A 15,754-nucleotide genomic window follows, 5' to 3' on the forward strand; every position below is an offset into this window, starting at 1 on the left:
GCATTTTCTGCACAATACAAAGAGAAGTTCTGGGTGCCTTATTCACTGACCCAGTGCCTACGGTGCCATGAAATATTTAAAGACTGCCCACCTGGGTATGTTGGCAATGGCAGAAGGGGAGTCCTGCGTGGGTTTTATTCCTTCAAAGATTTTGAGGGCTACTGCTCAGTTGATTGTTTTATCAGTGATGGAGGTGAATTTCAGAACGAGTAGATGTAATAATTTTCTCTTGTTCTCATGTGTCATGTTTATAGTTTTAATTATTATATAAAACAAATATATATGTATATACAATTATATTTAGTTTTGTTCTTTGCAATAAAAAAAAAAGATCACAGGAAGAGTTTTGCTCACTAAAGCTGAGGGGCTATCACGTCTCACAAATGCAGCCCAATCTCTGTATGTAGATAAGACTACATGTAAATTGATTGATAGAACTTTAACAGACTTTGTCTGGAAAAACAAATGCCATTATATGAAAAAGTCTGTTATACTAAATCCTTATAACAATGGTGGCCTAAATTTTATAGATTTCAATTCTTTAAATTATGCCTTTAAAGTAAATTGGCTTAATCAGCATTGGAAAAATCAAAATTCAAGCTGGTATATCTTTCCACGGCAAGCATTTTCATTTGTTGGAAGTATTAAATTTTTGTTGATGTGCAATTATAACATATCCAAAATTCCAGTGAAGCTTTCAAATTTCCACCAACAGGTACTTTTGGCCTGGGCTTTAATATATAAACACAATTTTACCCCCCATAGATTTTTTTGGAATAATCAAAATATTTTATATAAAAATACATCTTTATTTCTTAGTCAGTGGTTTAATAATGGTTTAATTTTGGTGAGTCAGTTATTTAACAACAGAGGTTTATTAATGACTTATAGAGAATTTATTTCAGAATATGAGATAGCGGTTAGTCCAAAGGATTATGCCATTGTTATGGGAGCAATAACTTCAGGAATTATTACGATATTATGAAAAATAGCAATTTCTCCCCTATTAAAAATGCTTCTTCTTCTGACCCATTAGAGACAACTATAGGTAAAATATGTTTTTTTCTTTTTTTTTTTCTGTGAAAAAAGATAGAAATTACAAAATTAGGTCTCTTTTCATTGAAAAAGTTTCTTCTTTATCGCCTTTCATTCCTTATTGGAATAGTTTATTTAGAAATTTGAATTGGAAAAAAAATATGGTCCTTACAACAGAGGTTTTTTCTTACTAACAAAGTTAAAGAAGTATCTTTCAAACTAATTAACAAATTTTACCCTGTTAAATTTTATATGAAGAAGTATAAGGTTAACATTGATACAAAATGTTCATTTTGTCAATTTAATACTGAAACTGTTTTTCATTTATTTTGCACGTATACTGTACAACTCTGGGAAAATATTGGTTTATTTATTAAGAATAATATCCAGCGAGATGTACCTATTACTTTTAAAGAACTAATTTTAGGACATTATGATTCTCACTCAACTAAAAGGAATGCTTGTTTTGTTATAAATTTAATTTATTTTCTTTGTAAATTGTATATTCATAAATGCAAGTTTCCTAACAACAAACCACATTTTCTTGTTTTTCTTTTTTTTTTTCTTTTTTTAGAAGTTATTTAAATACTATTTCGTTGTCACAGAATAAGAAAGCTAGAAGAACTATTTCATTTTGGTGAAACTTTGGGTGAGGTGTCTCACCCTCAAGTTTTGATGTTTTTGTCATAAAAAAAAGATCACTGTTATCAGTTTGGTTTTTTGGAGGCACCATGCATAAAATGGGATGTAGACACTGAAAATATACTGTATGTAGTCAATTTAACTTAATACTTTATTGGCTTAAATATTCCACAGGCAGAATTGCCAAAGCAACAGAAAAATGTCCATAATTATACTAAATAAACACGAATCATGACAGAGGAAAGGATAAAATAAGAAACATATAAGGTGCAGAGTAATGTAAAAATATACACAGTGAAATAAAGTGCAACAATCTTAATACCTTGCATATAATACTACACAAATATTACAAAATAAACTAAAGACATGGTCAAAATCATCGATTTGTTTTCCACTTCTTTTTTTTCACCTTGGCTCTTTTAATAGGCTACTTTTACATTTTATAACAGTATTATGTTAAGTATGCGCATGCGTTTTAATGACGCATTACGTCACACACGACGCGAAAACGTCTAACGTCACCACGCTATGCAAATTACACAGGCAGACCATACGTCACTTTGCGCATGCGCGGTAAACACATACGTGACGTAGGTACCTGACGTCACCGCGCTACAGTCTGCAGCGAGGAGTACTTGCCCTAGCTGGCCTACCATACGCATTAGCTCGCCGCTGCAAGAGCCTTTATGCGCTGTAACTTATCGAGGAGGATTAAAACAAATAAACTGCGACGTGTGCTCAGTTTTACATTGTACTGCTTTTCATAGAAGTCATTTTTATACAATTATACTCATCCACTAAGAATTTATTCAAACTTCGAACCAACTTTATATCTGTAGGGCAAATGGATAGAAACATCGTGTTACTTGTACTTTTGCCTCTAACATCTGCTTCAAATGGTAAGTTTGTAAAAAAAAAAGTTTGTATTACTAAAGAGTTTTGCGGTTCAGGGAGTTTAATTATTAAAGTTCGTTGCATGTCATCTTCTTACTGATCTTCACATAACCTAGCCTGCTGAAAGTGAAAGTCAGGACATTCAACAGCAATGTTGTAAAAAGAGAAATAGAAAACAGCTACTTAAAGAAAGAAAGAAAAACATAACCTTTTTGTTTTTCAGGTACTCACTCTTTGTGGTTGCTTTCAACTTATATTCTGGGACAAACACAGTTTCCTGAATTTAGTTACACTATATCTTTGGATGACATCATAGTGGGGTACTACAATAATACACTTAAGATGTATATTCCAAGAGGAAATACAACGAATGAGGATGATGTGATTAGCTCAGATTACATAAAGAGTATGAGTGACTACATGTATAACTCCTTTTTGAGAAGATCGGCACTGATAAGGCAAGACAACCACACTGACAGTAAGTAGGTGAATAATGCTAATTTTTGTCCTTCTGTATTAATCAAATTATAATTACTTGAATTCACATTGTCTATGATGAGCATTTGTTTATTTATTAGATAAAATCAAATATATATTTTGGAGACAAAGGGAGGCTAGTTCACGACAGTCATCTTCTTCATTTTCCTCACAGGTATTGATGTTTATCAGACACTAATTGTCTGTGAGCTGCTGGACCTTGACAAGCCTGGAAAGATGATTATTAAAGATGCTGCCAGAGGCTGCACCACAGATGAGCTGGCTTACTTTAACAACAACTTTACTTATACTGTGACTATAAATATTACACAAGAAGTGCTCAAACCACACCTGGAAAGATTTAAGCAGGCATGTGAACACATCTATTACCCGGTTTGTATAAATACTCTTAGGAATTACCTCAAACAGAGACAAAATGCAGTAAATAGAAAGGGTAAGTACTCAACACTGCTTCTTACAACAGACATTTCAGCTGCTGTAAACTGTTGCTGTCTTTGTTTGTAATGTTTCTAATTATGACCAGTATTTTATTTTTATTTTATGGCCCTACCATATATATATACACACATATCTGACATTGTAAGCCCTACCTGATAACCTACGTCTAAATTGTTACTTCCTGAGTGCCATAATTATCTAGTGTACAAGTCTAGTGTACAATACTAATGTTAAATTGTATAATTTATGAAATAAAAGAGTATATTTCCGTATTCATGATTATTATTTTTTTCTGCAGCGAAACCCAGAGTCAGATTCATTCAGAAAGCAAACTCATATTCTGGAAGGTCTCGTTTGAGTTGTTTGGCAACAGGATTTTACCCTCGTCACATCAACCTGACCCTGTACAGAGACGGGCAGCTTGTAGCTGATCATGAGATCACTGGAGGAGATCTGCTGCCCAATGATGACGGGACGTACCAGATGAGGAAGAGTCTGGAGATCAGTGCTGCAGACAAACACAATTACACCTGCTCTGCCACACACCTCAGTCTGGACTACAAACTGGACGTCACTTTGGGTAATGAGGTGTGAAAACTTTAAAAACATCACAGAATCGTGTTTGTAATTTGTTTGTGATCTCTTCAAAATATTTTTTTTTTCAGAATTTTATTCTGGTGAACCATTTAAATCAGTGATTCTCTCAGTGCTGATAGTTTTAGTTCTCATGTTGGCATTTGGAACTGGAGCTATCATATATAAATGCAGGAAGAGACAAACAGGTAGGACAAGAACTGAAGTAGATGATAAATTGTGTCCAAAGTGTCCAATCTAATGTGATGCTTAAGATACATACACAGATATTGTAATTTATGACACAATATTTAATTGCTTTTAACAATTTTTTACTTATTTCATTATAGCTTCATCTAAAAGTGATTATTCTGCTTCTACTAGTGAGTACTTTGCTGTTATGCTTGATAGAGGATTTTTGATAGAGAGTATTTAGTTAGGTAACTGAATATGAAAATAAAACTAAATGATTCATTTATTTTTCAGTGACTGAAGAGAGTTTGGAACAAGCATCTTGATGATCCTGATGAAGTTGTTGCTTCGGATATCAGTACAGTATTTTAAGGACCAGTTTACAGTATATATATATATATATATATATATATATATATATATATATATTTTTTTTTTTTTTTTTTTTTTTTTTGTGCAATATTGTCAAGCACTTTAAAGGTTATTTTACAGATTGTTTTAAAATGATAATGTCTGCATTATCTTTTGGTGCTGTATACAGAAATTTCTCATAGGCCTATTAAGTCTTTTTTTAAGATTTGAATTTCTGTTTAGCGTTTCAGCGGTTCCCGATCTCAGTCCTCACAGACTGAAAGCTGCATCGATGTCAGTAATGTAAATAACTCAATACTCAAACCTCAAGTTTTATGCCTGTTCGATTGTGTCATTTGCAACACATTGTGAGATGTGTAATCATTCACTACACTAAAAAAAAAAATCTGTTGGATTAACATAAAAGAAATATGTACAGCGGTACTTATGTCTGTCAAATTAACATAATTTTGTTTTTATGCCTTTTATGCTACGTTACCTCCTGTTGATTTAACAAGACGTGCAAATGTGTCATTTGCAACATATTGTGAGATGTGTAATCATTATACAACGTTATATAAGAAAACTGTATTGTACCTTTTAAATAAAAATTAAAAAATTAAGCATTGTAGTCATTTTCTTTTTGAACATTGTTAGTTGTGTTTGTTTGTTTTTAGGTTTAGTTGATCGCTGTTCCTCCAGCTGTGCCCTTACTCAGACACCATCCGCTGATGTACAGGAAACACATCTAAAACAAGTTTACTCCAACTAAGTGATTTTGAACAGCATTTTTTAAATTATTAATTAATATTTATGCAGCTTTTAAGACACAACACAAAATATTTACACATTTAAAAAACTTAAAAACTCCACATAAAATCAAAATTGAAGTTATACTTCAGCTTCTCATCAACTTTCTTTGTGGTTAATGGCACATAGTGCACTGTATATATATATCTGTTGTTTCTCACAGGTTCTCACTCTTTGTTGGTGCTTTTGACATACATTAAAGAAGAGACAGCATTTCCTGTATATAGTGCCACAATTATGTTGGATGACATAACAGTAGGATATTATAATTTAGAGACGAAGATCTACAACCCAAAAGGAAATACAACAAATGAAGATGATCTGGTGGATCCAAATCACCAAAGTCCTAAGTACAATGATGACGGGACGTACCAGATGAGGAAGAGTCTGAAGATCAGTGCTGAAGACAAACACAAATACACCTGCTCTGTCACACACCTCAGTCTGGACAACAAACTGGACGTCACTTTAGGTATTGAAGTGTGAAAACAGTAAAAATACAACAAACTGCGTTTCTAATCCGTTTGTGACCTTTTTTATCATGTTTCAGAGTTTGATCCAGGTGAACCATTTAAATCTATGATTCCTTCTGTGCTGATAGTTTTGGCTCTGGTTTTGGTTTTTGGGATTGGAGTCTTCATAAATGCAGAAGGAGATGAGCAGGTAGGACAAGAGCCTAGTATTTAATATTTTAATATTTATATTTTTATAATTTATAATATGATTTAATTTAAATCATGTATTTCATTTCCATAAATAATTCTGCAACTTACTGTTACAGAGTCTTCATCAAACCATGATTATTCTGCTGCTTCTAGTTGTCATGATCGGGGCTGTGGGTCTTCCCTCATCCTCTCGAGGTCGCTGTTCCCCTTGCACTGCACTCCCCTGATCGTTCACGTCTGTCTTGTCATTAGCACTGACTCACTCACAGCAGTTCACTATCTGGACTATAAGAACTCTCACTTCTCACTCCTGCTTTATGTCTGCATTGTCTTTATGTTCTGTCGTGTTACTCTGTGTTTCTGAAGATCCTGGCCTTAGACCGTGTTCCCTGTTTTGTTCTTTTGAGTTTATGTTGTATTCTGCCGTGTTGGCTTTTTGTTTGTATATTTGTATTTGTTTCATTAAAATCCCTCTTACCTGCATTTGGACCGAGACCTCCCCTTTTATTACGTGACAGAATGCAGACATCCCAGATGGGTCCAGCGGGGAGTAATTTTTTTTTCTCCGAGGAGGCGGAGGCGGCGTCGGCCGCTCGATTCGAGCAGGTTATTTACATCTACCTGGCCGAGATGGAAGCCTGCAAGGCCGAAAAGGCGCTTGGCGGTGGGGGCGGAGTGGCTCTTCCGCGGGAAGACGGCTGGGTCCGTCATCTCCATTCCTGACGCGGCGGTGTCCGTTATCTCCGTGCCTGACGCGGCGGTTTCCGCTGTCTCCGTGCCTGACGCGGCGGTGTCCGCTATCTCCGTGCCTGACGCGGCGGTGTCCGCGATCTCGGTTCCTGACGCGCAAGTGAACGCTATCTCCGTGCCTGACGCGGCGGTGTCCGTGATCTCGGTTCCTGACGCGCAAGTGAACGCTATCTCCGTGCCTGACGCGGCGGTGTCCGCGATCTCGGTTCCTGACGCGCAAGTGAACGCTATCTCCGTGCCTGACGCGGCGGTGTCCGCTATCTCCGTGCCTGACGCGGCGGAAACAGCGATCTCTGTTCCTGACGCGGAGGCGACCGCTGTTTCTGTTCCTGACGCGGAAGCGACCGCCGTCTCTGTTCCTGACGCGGAAGCGACCGCTGTTTCTGTTCCTGACGCGGCGGTGTCCGCCATCTCCGTGCCTGACGCGGCGGTGTCCGCTATCTCCGTGCCTGACGCGGCGGTGTCCGCTATCTCCGTTCCTGACGCGGCGGTGACCGCTATCTCTGTGCCTGACGCGGCGGAGACAACGATCTCTGTTCCTGACGCGGCGGAGACAACGATCTCTGTTCCTGACGCGGAGGCGACCGCTGTTTCTGTTCCTGACGCGGCCCTCACCGCGCTTTCTGTTTCTGACGCGGAGGCGACTGCGCTCTCTGTTCCTGACGCGGAGGCGGCTGCGCTCTCTGTTCCGGACGCGGAGGCGACTGCGTTCTCTGTTCCGGACGCGGAGGCGAGTGCGATCTCTGTTCCGGACGCGGAGGCGGCTGCGCTCTCTGTTCCTGACGCGGAGGCGGCTGCGCTCTCTGTTCCTGACGCGGAGGCGGCTGCGCTCTCTGTTCCGGACGCGGAGGCGACTGCGCTCTCTGTTCCTGACGCGGAGGCGGCTGCGCTCTCTGTTCCGGACGCGGAGGCGGCTGCGCTCTCTGTTCCTGACGCGGAGGCGGCTGCGCTCTCTGTTCCTGACGCGGAGGCGGCTGCGCTCTCTGTTCCGGACGCGGAGGCGACTGCGCTCTCTGTTCCGGACGCGGAGGCGACTGCGCTCTCTGTTCCTGACGCAGAGGCGGCTGCGCTCTCTGTTCCTGACGCGGAGGCGGCTGCGCTCTCTGTTCCGGACGCGGAGGCGACTGCGCTCTCTGTTCCTGACGCGGAGGCGGCTGCGCTCTCTGTTCCTGACGCGGAGGCGGCTGCGCTCTCTGTTCCGGACGCGGAGGCGACTGCGCTTTCTGTTCCGGACGCGGAGGCGGCTGCGCTCTCTGTTCCGGACGCGGAGGCGGCTGCGCTCTCTGTTCCTGACGCGGAGGCGACTGCGCTCTCTGTTCCTGACGCGGAGGCGGCTACGCTCTCTGTTCCTGACGCGGAGGCGACTGCGCTCTCTGTTCCTGACGCGGAGGCGACTGCGCTCTCTGTTCCTGACGCGGAGGCGACTGCGCTCTCTGTTCCTGACGCGGAGGCGACTGCGCTCTCTGTTCCTGACGCGGAGGCGACTGCGCTCTCTGTTCCTGACGCGGAGGCGACTGCGCTCTCTGTTCCGGACGCGGAGGCGGCTGCGCTCTCTGTTCCTGACGCGGAGGCGACTGCGCTCTCTGTTCCTGACGCGGAGGCGGCTACGCTCTCTGTTCCTGACGCGGAGGCGACTGCGCTCTCTGTTCCTGACGCGGAGGCGACTGCGCTCTCTGTTCCTGACGCGGAGGCGACTGCGCTCTCTTTTCCGGACGCGGAGGCGACTGCGCTCTCTGTTCCGGACGCGGAGGCGGCTGCGCTCTCTGTTCCGGACGCGGAGGCGGCTGCGCTCTCTGTTCCTGACGCGGAGACGACCGCGCTCTCTGTTCCTGACGCGGAGGCGACTGCGCTCTCTGTTCCGGACGCGGCGGTGACCGCGCACGTTCCACTGGCGGCGAGGCCAGCTCGTGTTCCTATGGCGGCGGCGTCCGCTGACGCTCCTCTGGCGGTGGGGCCGGCTCGCGTTCCTCGGGTGGCGAGGCCGGTCCATGGGACTCCGCTGCACGGGCCTGGCCCGCCATCCCTCCCCCTGAGTTGCCTTCCTCCGTTCCTCCTCCCTCCAGACTTTGGGAACGTCTGGAAGCCGTTCCGTAGGGAGGGGGTACTGTCATGATCGGGGCTGTGGGTCTTCCCTCATCCTCTCGAGGTCGCTGTTCCCCTTGCACTGCACTCCCCTGATCGTTCACGTCTGTCTTGTCATTAGCACTGATTCACTCACAGCTGTTCACTATCTGGACTATAAGAACTCTCACTTCTCAGTCCTGCTTCATGTCTGCATTGTCTTTATGTTCTGTCGTGTTACTCTGTGTTTCTGAAGATCCTGGCCTTAGACCGTGTTCCCTGTTTTGTTCTTTTGAGTTAATGTTGTATTCTGCCGTGTTGGCTTTTTGTTTGTTTATTTGTATTTGTTTCATTAAAATCACTCATCCTGCTTTTGGACCCAGACCTCCCCTTTTATTACGTGACACTAGTGAGTACTTTGATATTTATTTTTCAGCATTTCAAGAAAACATGGAACCATCATCTTGAAGTTTGTTATTTGCATTTTTTAGCTTAAATTAAATAAATGTATTCAGATAACTTGAACTGCCTCCTTGTCTATTATTGTCTTCTGTCATTGACTGTAGGTTAATATATATATGTTTATCTTTATTTCTTGGTTTTCAATTGTCATTAAAACATAGCCTATTTTATTGGTGGACAGGTGAAAAATAACCATTGCTTTTTCTCTTAAACAAGACAGATTCACTAGCTAGGGGAGAGCGGGGCACAACCTAACACTTTTTGAATTTCGCGGTTTATGTAAATCCACTTGGGGTTCAGAGTACAACATTTATCCACATTATTTTCACATTTGTCTAGTACAAATATATCGCTTTGTTTCACATTACAGTGTATACGTTTTTCGTTATTTACCTCAAAAGAAAGGAAGTGAAACGTACAAGAAACTCATTCGGTGGACGATGATGTAAAGTTTTGGAAAGCACAGTGGGGTGATATTATGTTATTTTTGTCATGCCTCTCAACAATCAGCAGGTGTCGCCATTTTGTTTAATAAATTTAAAGGAGATATCATTGAGTCGGCATCCTCAAGTGAGGGTAGATGGATAATCTTAGTTTTAAAATTAGACAATTCCTTCTTTGTAGTTTGTAATTTATATAACTATAACAATACAGCTCAAGCAAAAATAATGTTTTTACAACTTTGTCTGAAACTTGAAGCCTTGAAAAACAAATATAAGGATGCACATTTAATTATTGGAGGTGACTACTGTATAATGATGCTCCGGATGATCTTGTAGATAGAATACCTGTAAGATTAACTCCAAATTCGAGATTCAAAAGTACTGCATACATAAGTGAACAACTAGCAATTAAAGCTGCAAGCAGCGTTGACCGGGCCCTCGCCGTCTGGCAGTTGCCATCACGATAGCATCAGGAAAACGGTGCCCAGTTGGCACATGCATTCACAATAACCCTTTGGACTAACCCTAACTGTCTCTCCTCCTGTCTGACTCTTTCTCTTACCACCCATCCCACCTCCTTACACTCAGCCACTTACCACACAAACACACACATAGAGTGCAGAGCAGAGTGAGATCAGATTTGTTTTTTAATTTTCTTTCATTCGTGGAGTTTTGTATAATTATGAAATGAACTGTGTTTAATCAGAATGAATAGTTATTTGTATGAAAAAAGTTTCAAAGAGTTAGGATGCTGCACTTTAAATATATAATAAATCATTGAAAATTGAAAATGGAAAATAAAATTCTAGGCACGCTATCTGCCTCAAAAACACAGGAAACAAATATTTGAATGTATTTTGTATTTTTATTTATTTGCCATGGCAACAGCATTTGATGCATCAGGGACGCCTTTACAGACTCTCATCGGCCGTGTTTTTACATCATTCTGATGAAGTTTGAAGAAAATCGAGTACAAATATATTGTTCGTTGTTCGTTCGTGTGTTAGTTCATTAACCAATGTTAACAAAAGAGACCCTATTTTAAATAGTTACCATGTTTTATGATCTACATCCATTTTTAAATATTATTTTAATGATCTATAAGCATCTGTGAAATAATTATAAACAAATATATTAAAAATAAATACATATTAACTTAGTTGATGTATTTGTTTCTCATTCTAATTAAGTGAACTGAGCAGTATAGTGTCATACTTATAAGATTTTTTATTCTATCAGTGAGATTGTATATATGTATATAAATCATATAATTTTTCCTTAAAAGATTAAAAAAAGATTTTAATGCTCTTTAAGCACCTATACAAAATAATTATGTAAAAGTACACTGACAGTACAGTCTATATCAACTGATTCTATGGATTATTTTCATTCTTATACACTGAGAATGAGCTAAATAGCATTAGAGGTCAAACGATTCCTTATCTTATGAGGACCTCTAGTGTTCATCCCTGGTATTAGAGCTTTAATCTGACAAATTTATGTGACACTTTTAATGTTTTTGGGGCCTCTGAGCATGATAACATTTTGAAACTACACGTATTTCCTAAGAATTTCTTGTTCTTTATATGTAAAAAGTTTTGATGAGTTAGAATAATGCAATTTAAAGATATATGAAAATAACTCTTCATCTTTTTTATTGTTACTTTCATAAATCACCACATCAACACCGTTCAAGATGTCCCAAAGCCGTTCACAATTTAACATCTTCAGTATCTTGGCATCATGTTGACAAAGTTTGGTGTGAACTGTCTGATTCTGCTATGAGTGATATGAATTTATTCACAGCTATATTTAAAAACACAGGAAACAAATGTTAAAGTTTGACATGTTGCCATGGCAACAGCATTTGATGTATCAAGGACCCCTTCACAGATTCTCATCGGCCGTGTTTTGATATTATTCTGATGAAGTTTGAAGCAAATTGAGTAAAATTAAGAGGTTGATTTAAAAGCGTTTTGCAAGCAACACACTTCCTGCTGCCAGTTGGTGGCGCTATAACTTTGACTCATAATAGTCACATCTCTGTGATCGGTATCATACGACGAACAAACTGCTTAAGTTTGGTCAAAATCAGATAAAGTGTGTCAAAATTATTAGACATTTCCTGTTTCTCATTTCTCGCCATAATTTGTCGCCCTGCCACGGCCAAACCGTTCGAGATACCAAAAATCCCCTGGCAATTTTGCATTCCCAATATCTTGAGATCATGTTGACCGAGTTTGGTGGCCATCGGTGGAAAGGTCTAGGAGGAGTATTTCAAATTCCACAGCTTGATTTTTCCAAAAATCCATATTTAAATAAAAATAGCTGACTTCCTGTTGGTCGTAGCTAATGGGTGTAAATTAGAAAGTTGTTCGGCTTGATGAGTCCAATATATGTACCGAGTTTGGTGACTGTAGGACAAAGTAACCCCCCAACTTTTGTCAAAAGGTGGCGCTATGGAGCGCCTGATCCACGCCCATTTATGGGCTTTTATCAGTGTTTAACTGTCATTAATACAGATGTGTGTGTTGAGTTTCATGAAATTCTAAGCATTTTAAGTGGCTCAAAAACACAAAAAACTAAAGTTAAAGTTTGACACGTTGCCATGGCAACATGATAAAAGTTATGGATAACGCCCTTCACAGATTCTTATCGGTCGTGTTTTGACATTATTGTGATGAAGTTTGAAGCAAATTGAGTAAAATTAAGAGGCTGAGTTTAAAGCGTTTCAAAAACGTCACGCTTTCTGCTGCCAGTTGGTGGCGCTATAACTTTGACTCATAATAGTCACATCTCTGTGATCGGCATCAGACGGTGAACAAACTGCTGAAGTTTGGTCAAAATCAGACAAAGTATTTCAAAGTTATTAGGCACTTCCTGTTTCTCATTTCTCGCCATAAATTTGTCGCCCCGTCACGGTCAAACCGTTCGAGATATCAAAAATCCCCTGGCAATTTTGCGTCCCCAATGTCTTGAGATCATGCTGACTGAGTTTGGTGGCCATCGGTGGAAAGGCCTAGTAGGAGTATTTCAAATTCCATTGCATGCACTTTTTAGACATCCCTGAATAGCCGACTTCCTGTTTGGCGAAGCACGGACTATGAGTGTGAAATTTGTTCGGCCCGATGAGGTCTATATGTGTATGAATTTTGGTGACTGTAGGTCAACCGTTGTGCGCTCCAGAGCCCTTCAAAAGTCGCAATTTTTAACGCTGTGCCATGCCCCCCCCAGGTGACCCCCCCATGTCAAAGTCTGTCCGGCCCTGATGGCCGCAGGTTCCAATGTGTGTGCAAAGTTTCAAGAGTTTTCGTGTATGTTAAGGCCCCCGAAATCCCCCAAAACATTGAAAAAAAAAAAAAAATAATAATAATAATTAAAGCTGCGAGCAGCGATGAACGGGCCCTCGCACCCGGGCTCACCGCCGACCGGTGGCTTTAGGAAAACAGCAAACGGTGGGCAGTATGCTTTTAATACAGTAAATATATGAGAAATATGTCATAAGTCATTTAAATGTGCCAAACTTCCCATTGGCAGCTGGTGGCGCTATGCCTATAAATGGCATGTAGATGTGTTCAGGCCAGCACTATTATCAAACATATGAAGTTTGGTGCAGATTGACCTTGGTATGTTTGAGTTAGTGAAAGATATGATATATCCTGGTGTCAACAGGTGGCGCTATGATAATATCTGAATATTGGCCTTTAGGTGTCTTCAGGCCAGGACTCTTACCAAACCTCTGAAGTTTGAGGCAGATCAGACATTTTATGGCTGAGTTATTACACCTATGTCCATGGCAAAACATCAAACTTTGTCAGGCCGCCACGGACACGCCCTTTACTGAAACTCAAGATCTTCACAATTTAACATCTCTAAGGCCTCTAGATCAGACTGACCAAATATAATGTTGATTTCATTAAATGTCTAGGAGGAGTTTGCTATAAACCTAATCCCCTGCAAGGACTTCAGATAATGCCAACTGTGAACCAAATGTGAACATTTGCCCTATATTCTGATGATGATGATAAGAACATGTAATTCATGATGATAACAAAATGTTATTATTGCTTGCATTACATTCACCACTTCTGCTTAAATCGTTACCAATCTGTACAATTTGTATGTGGATATTGCTTTGCTGGTGACTCCTGTTATAAGACATCACTCTTAAGCGCTACATAACTAAAATCAATAAGGAAAACGGTGCACAGTTGGCAAATGCATTCACAGTAACCCTCTGCTAGTTTGGATTTTAAGTTTACTGAATTGAAAGGGTTACACTTTAAAATCAACACAGAGACACATACACACAATATATAAAATGTTGCCATCCAGTTTCATTTGTTAACATTAACTATATTAGTTAACATGAACAATAATTAAATAGCATTTATTAATGTTAATTAATATTAAGCTAAAAAAAAAAGTACTCATATATTGTTTAAAGGTAAATTAGTTTATGTACTGTGAATTAACATGAACATGAACACAGTTCATGTGGGTGTACAGCAATACACAAAGTGCTCTATAAACGCTTAATTCTTTCAAAATATCTTTAAAAATCAAGTTGAGTGTTTTAATGGGGCGATATATATATAACTGATCTTAAAATGATGGTTTTCGGATGTTTTGAACAGATAACAGCAAAGTTTGTTTTGTTGTCAAAGTTTGTCTTGAAATTTTTAATTATTATAATTTTATATTCAATAAATAACACTATGAAAATATTGTCTACAATGAAGATTATTCACTCATGCTTAAAAGTTGTATTTTTCTTAATCTTTTGCTATGTGACTGAATAGGACAAGTTCATGGTACAGTTCAGTAAAAATAAATAAAAAACAACAACTGCAAAATACAAACAATGAAAGATTTAATGACCCTTTATATTTTCTCAAAATATCAGGCATATTTATGTCGATTACGCTACAGCAATGTGCATCTTCCTCAAAGATGGTCTTAAGCAAAACAGCATGTTCCACTGGTCTCTCTCCCTTACACCCCTCCCCCCTTCAGTCACTCTTCAGTGACTCAATGGTGACTGAACACAGACAGGCACAGGCAGAGTGACAGCAGGTTTCTAATTTCTTTTTTTAATTTTCTTTAATTCATAGAAGCTTGTATAAAATTGATATTTACACCACTTGCTCAGAATGATAAGATCTCTGTGTGAAAAAAGTTGTAAAGAGTTTGGATGCTGCACTTTAAAGATATAAAAAAATTACGGTTATGTTTTTTACTACATCTTTAAAAAATCATCACGTCAACACCGTTCAAGATATCCCAAATCCGCTCGCAATTTAACATCTTCAGAATCTTCTCTTCATGTTAAAAAAGTTTGGTGTGAATACCTTATTTTTCTTAGAAGGAGTGTGAATTTGTTTACAGCCTGATTTTTCCAAAAATCCACATTCAAATCAAAATAGCCGGCTTCCTGTTGGTCTTAGCTAATGAGTTTGATTTAGAAAGTTGTCCAGATTGATGAGAACAATATATGTACAGAGTTTGGTGACTGTAGGAAAAACTAACCCCCCAACTTTTGTCAAAAGATGGCGCTATAGAGTGCCTGCTCCACGCCCATTTATGACCTTTTGCCAGTGTCTTACTGTCATTAATATTGACGTGTGTGTTGAGTTTCATGAAATTCTAAGCATGTTATCTGCCTTGAAAAGACAGGAATCAAATTTTAAAGTTTGACACGTTGCCATGGCAACAGTATTTGATTTATCATCGACCCCTTTACATATTCTCATCGGCCGTGTTTTGACATTATTTTGATGAAGTTTGAAGAAAATCAAGTTAAATTAAGAGGCTGATTTCAAAGGATTTTGAAAATGACACGCTTCCTGCTGCCAGTTGGTGGCGCTATAACTTTGACTCATAATAGTCACATTTATGGAATCGGCATCATACAACAAACAAACTGGTGAAGTTTCATAA

The 15,754-nt window shown here is 39.6% G+C and overlaps 1 protein-coding gene across 1 annotated transcript; it reads left to right on the plus strand.

Moving 5' to 3' along the window:
• The first annotated feature begins 3,249 nt into the window (after positions 1–3,249).
• On the plus strand, positions 3,250–5,919 carry LOC141301337 (H-2 class I histocompatibility antigen, D-B alpha chain-like). Its single transcript, XM_073831582.1, has 5 exons — positions 3,250–3,502; positions 3,806–4,087; positions 4,173–4,289; positions 4,431–4,463; positions 5,597–5,919. Exons 1-5 carry the CDS (start codon positions 3,286–3,288, stop codon positions 5,917–5,919), a joined length of 972 nt encoding a protein of 323 aa, XP_073687683.1. The 5' UTR covers positions 3,250–3,285.
• The last annotated feature ends 9,835 nt before the right edge of the window (positions 5,920–15,754 follow it).

The sequence above is a fragment of the Garra rufa genome, chromosome 25 (genome assembly GCF_049309525.1).
Source record: "Garra rufa chromosome 25, GarRuf1.0, whole genome shotgun sequence".
Classification (NCBI taxonomy): domain Eukaryota; kingdom Metazoa; phylum Chordata; class Actinopteri; order Cypriniformes; family Cyprinidae; genus Garra; species Garra rufa.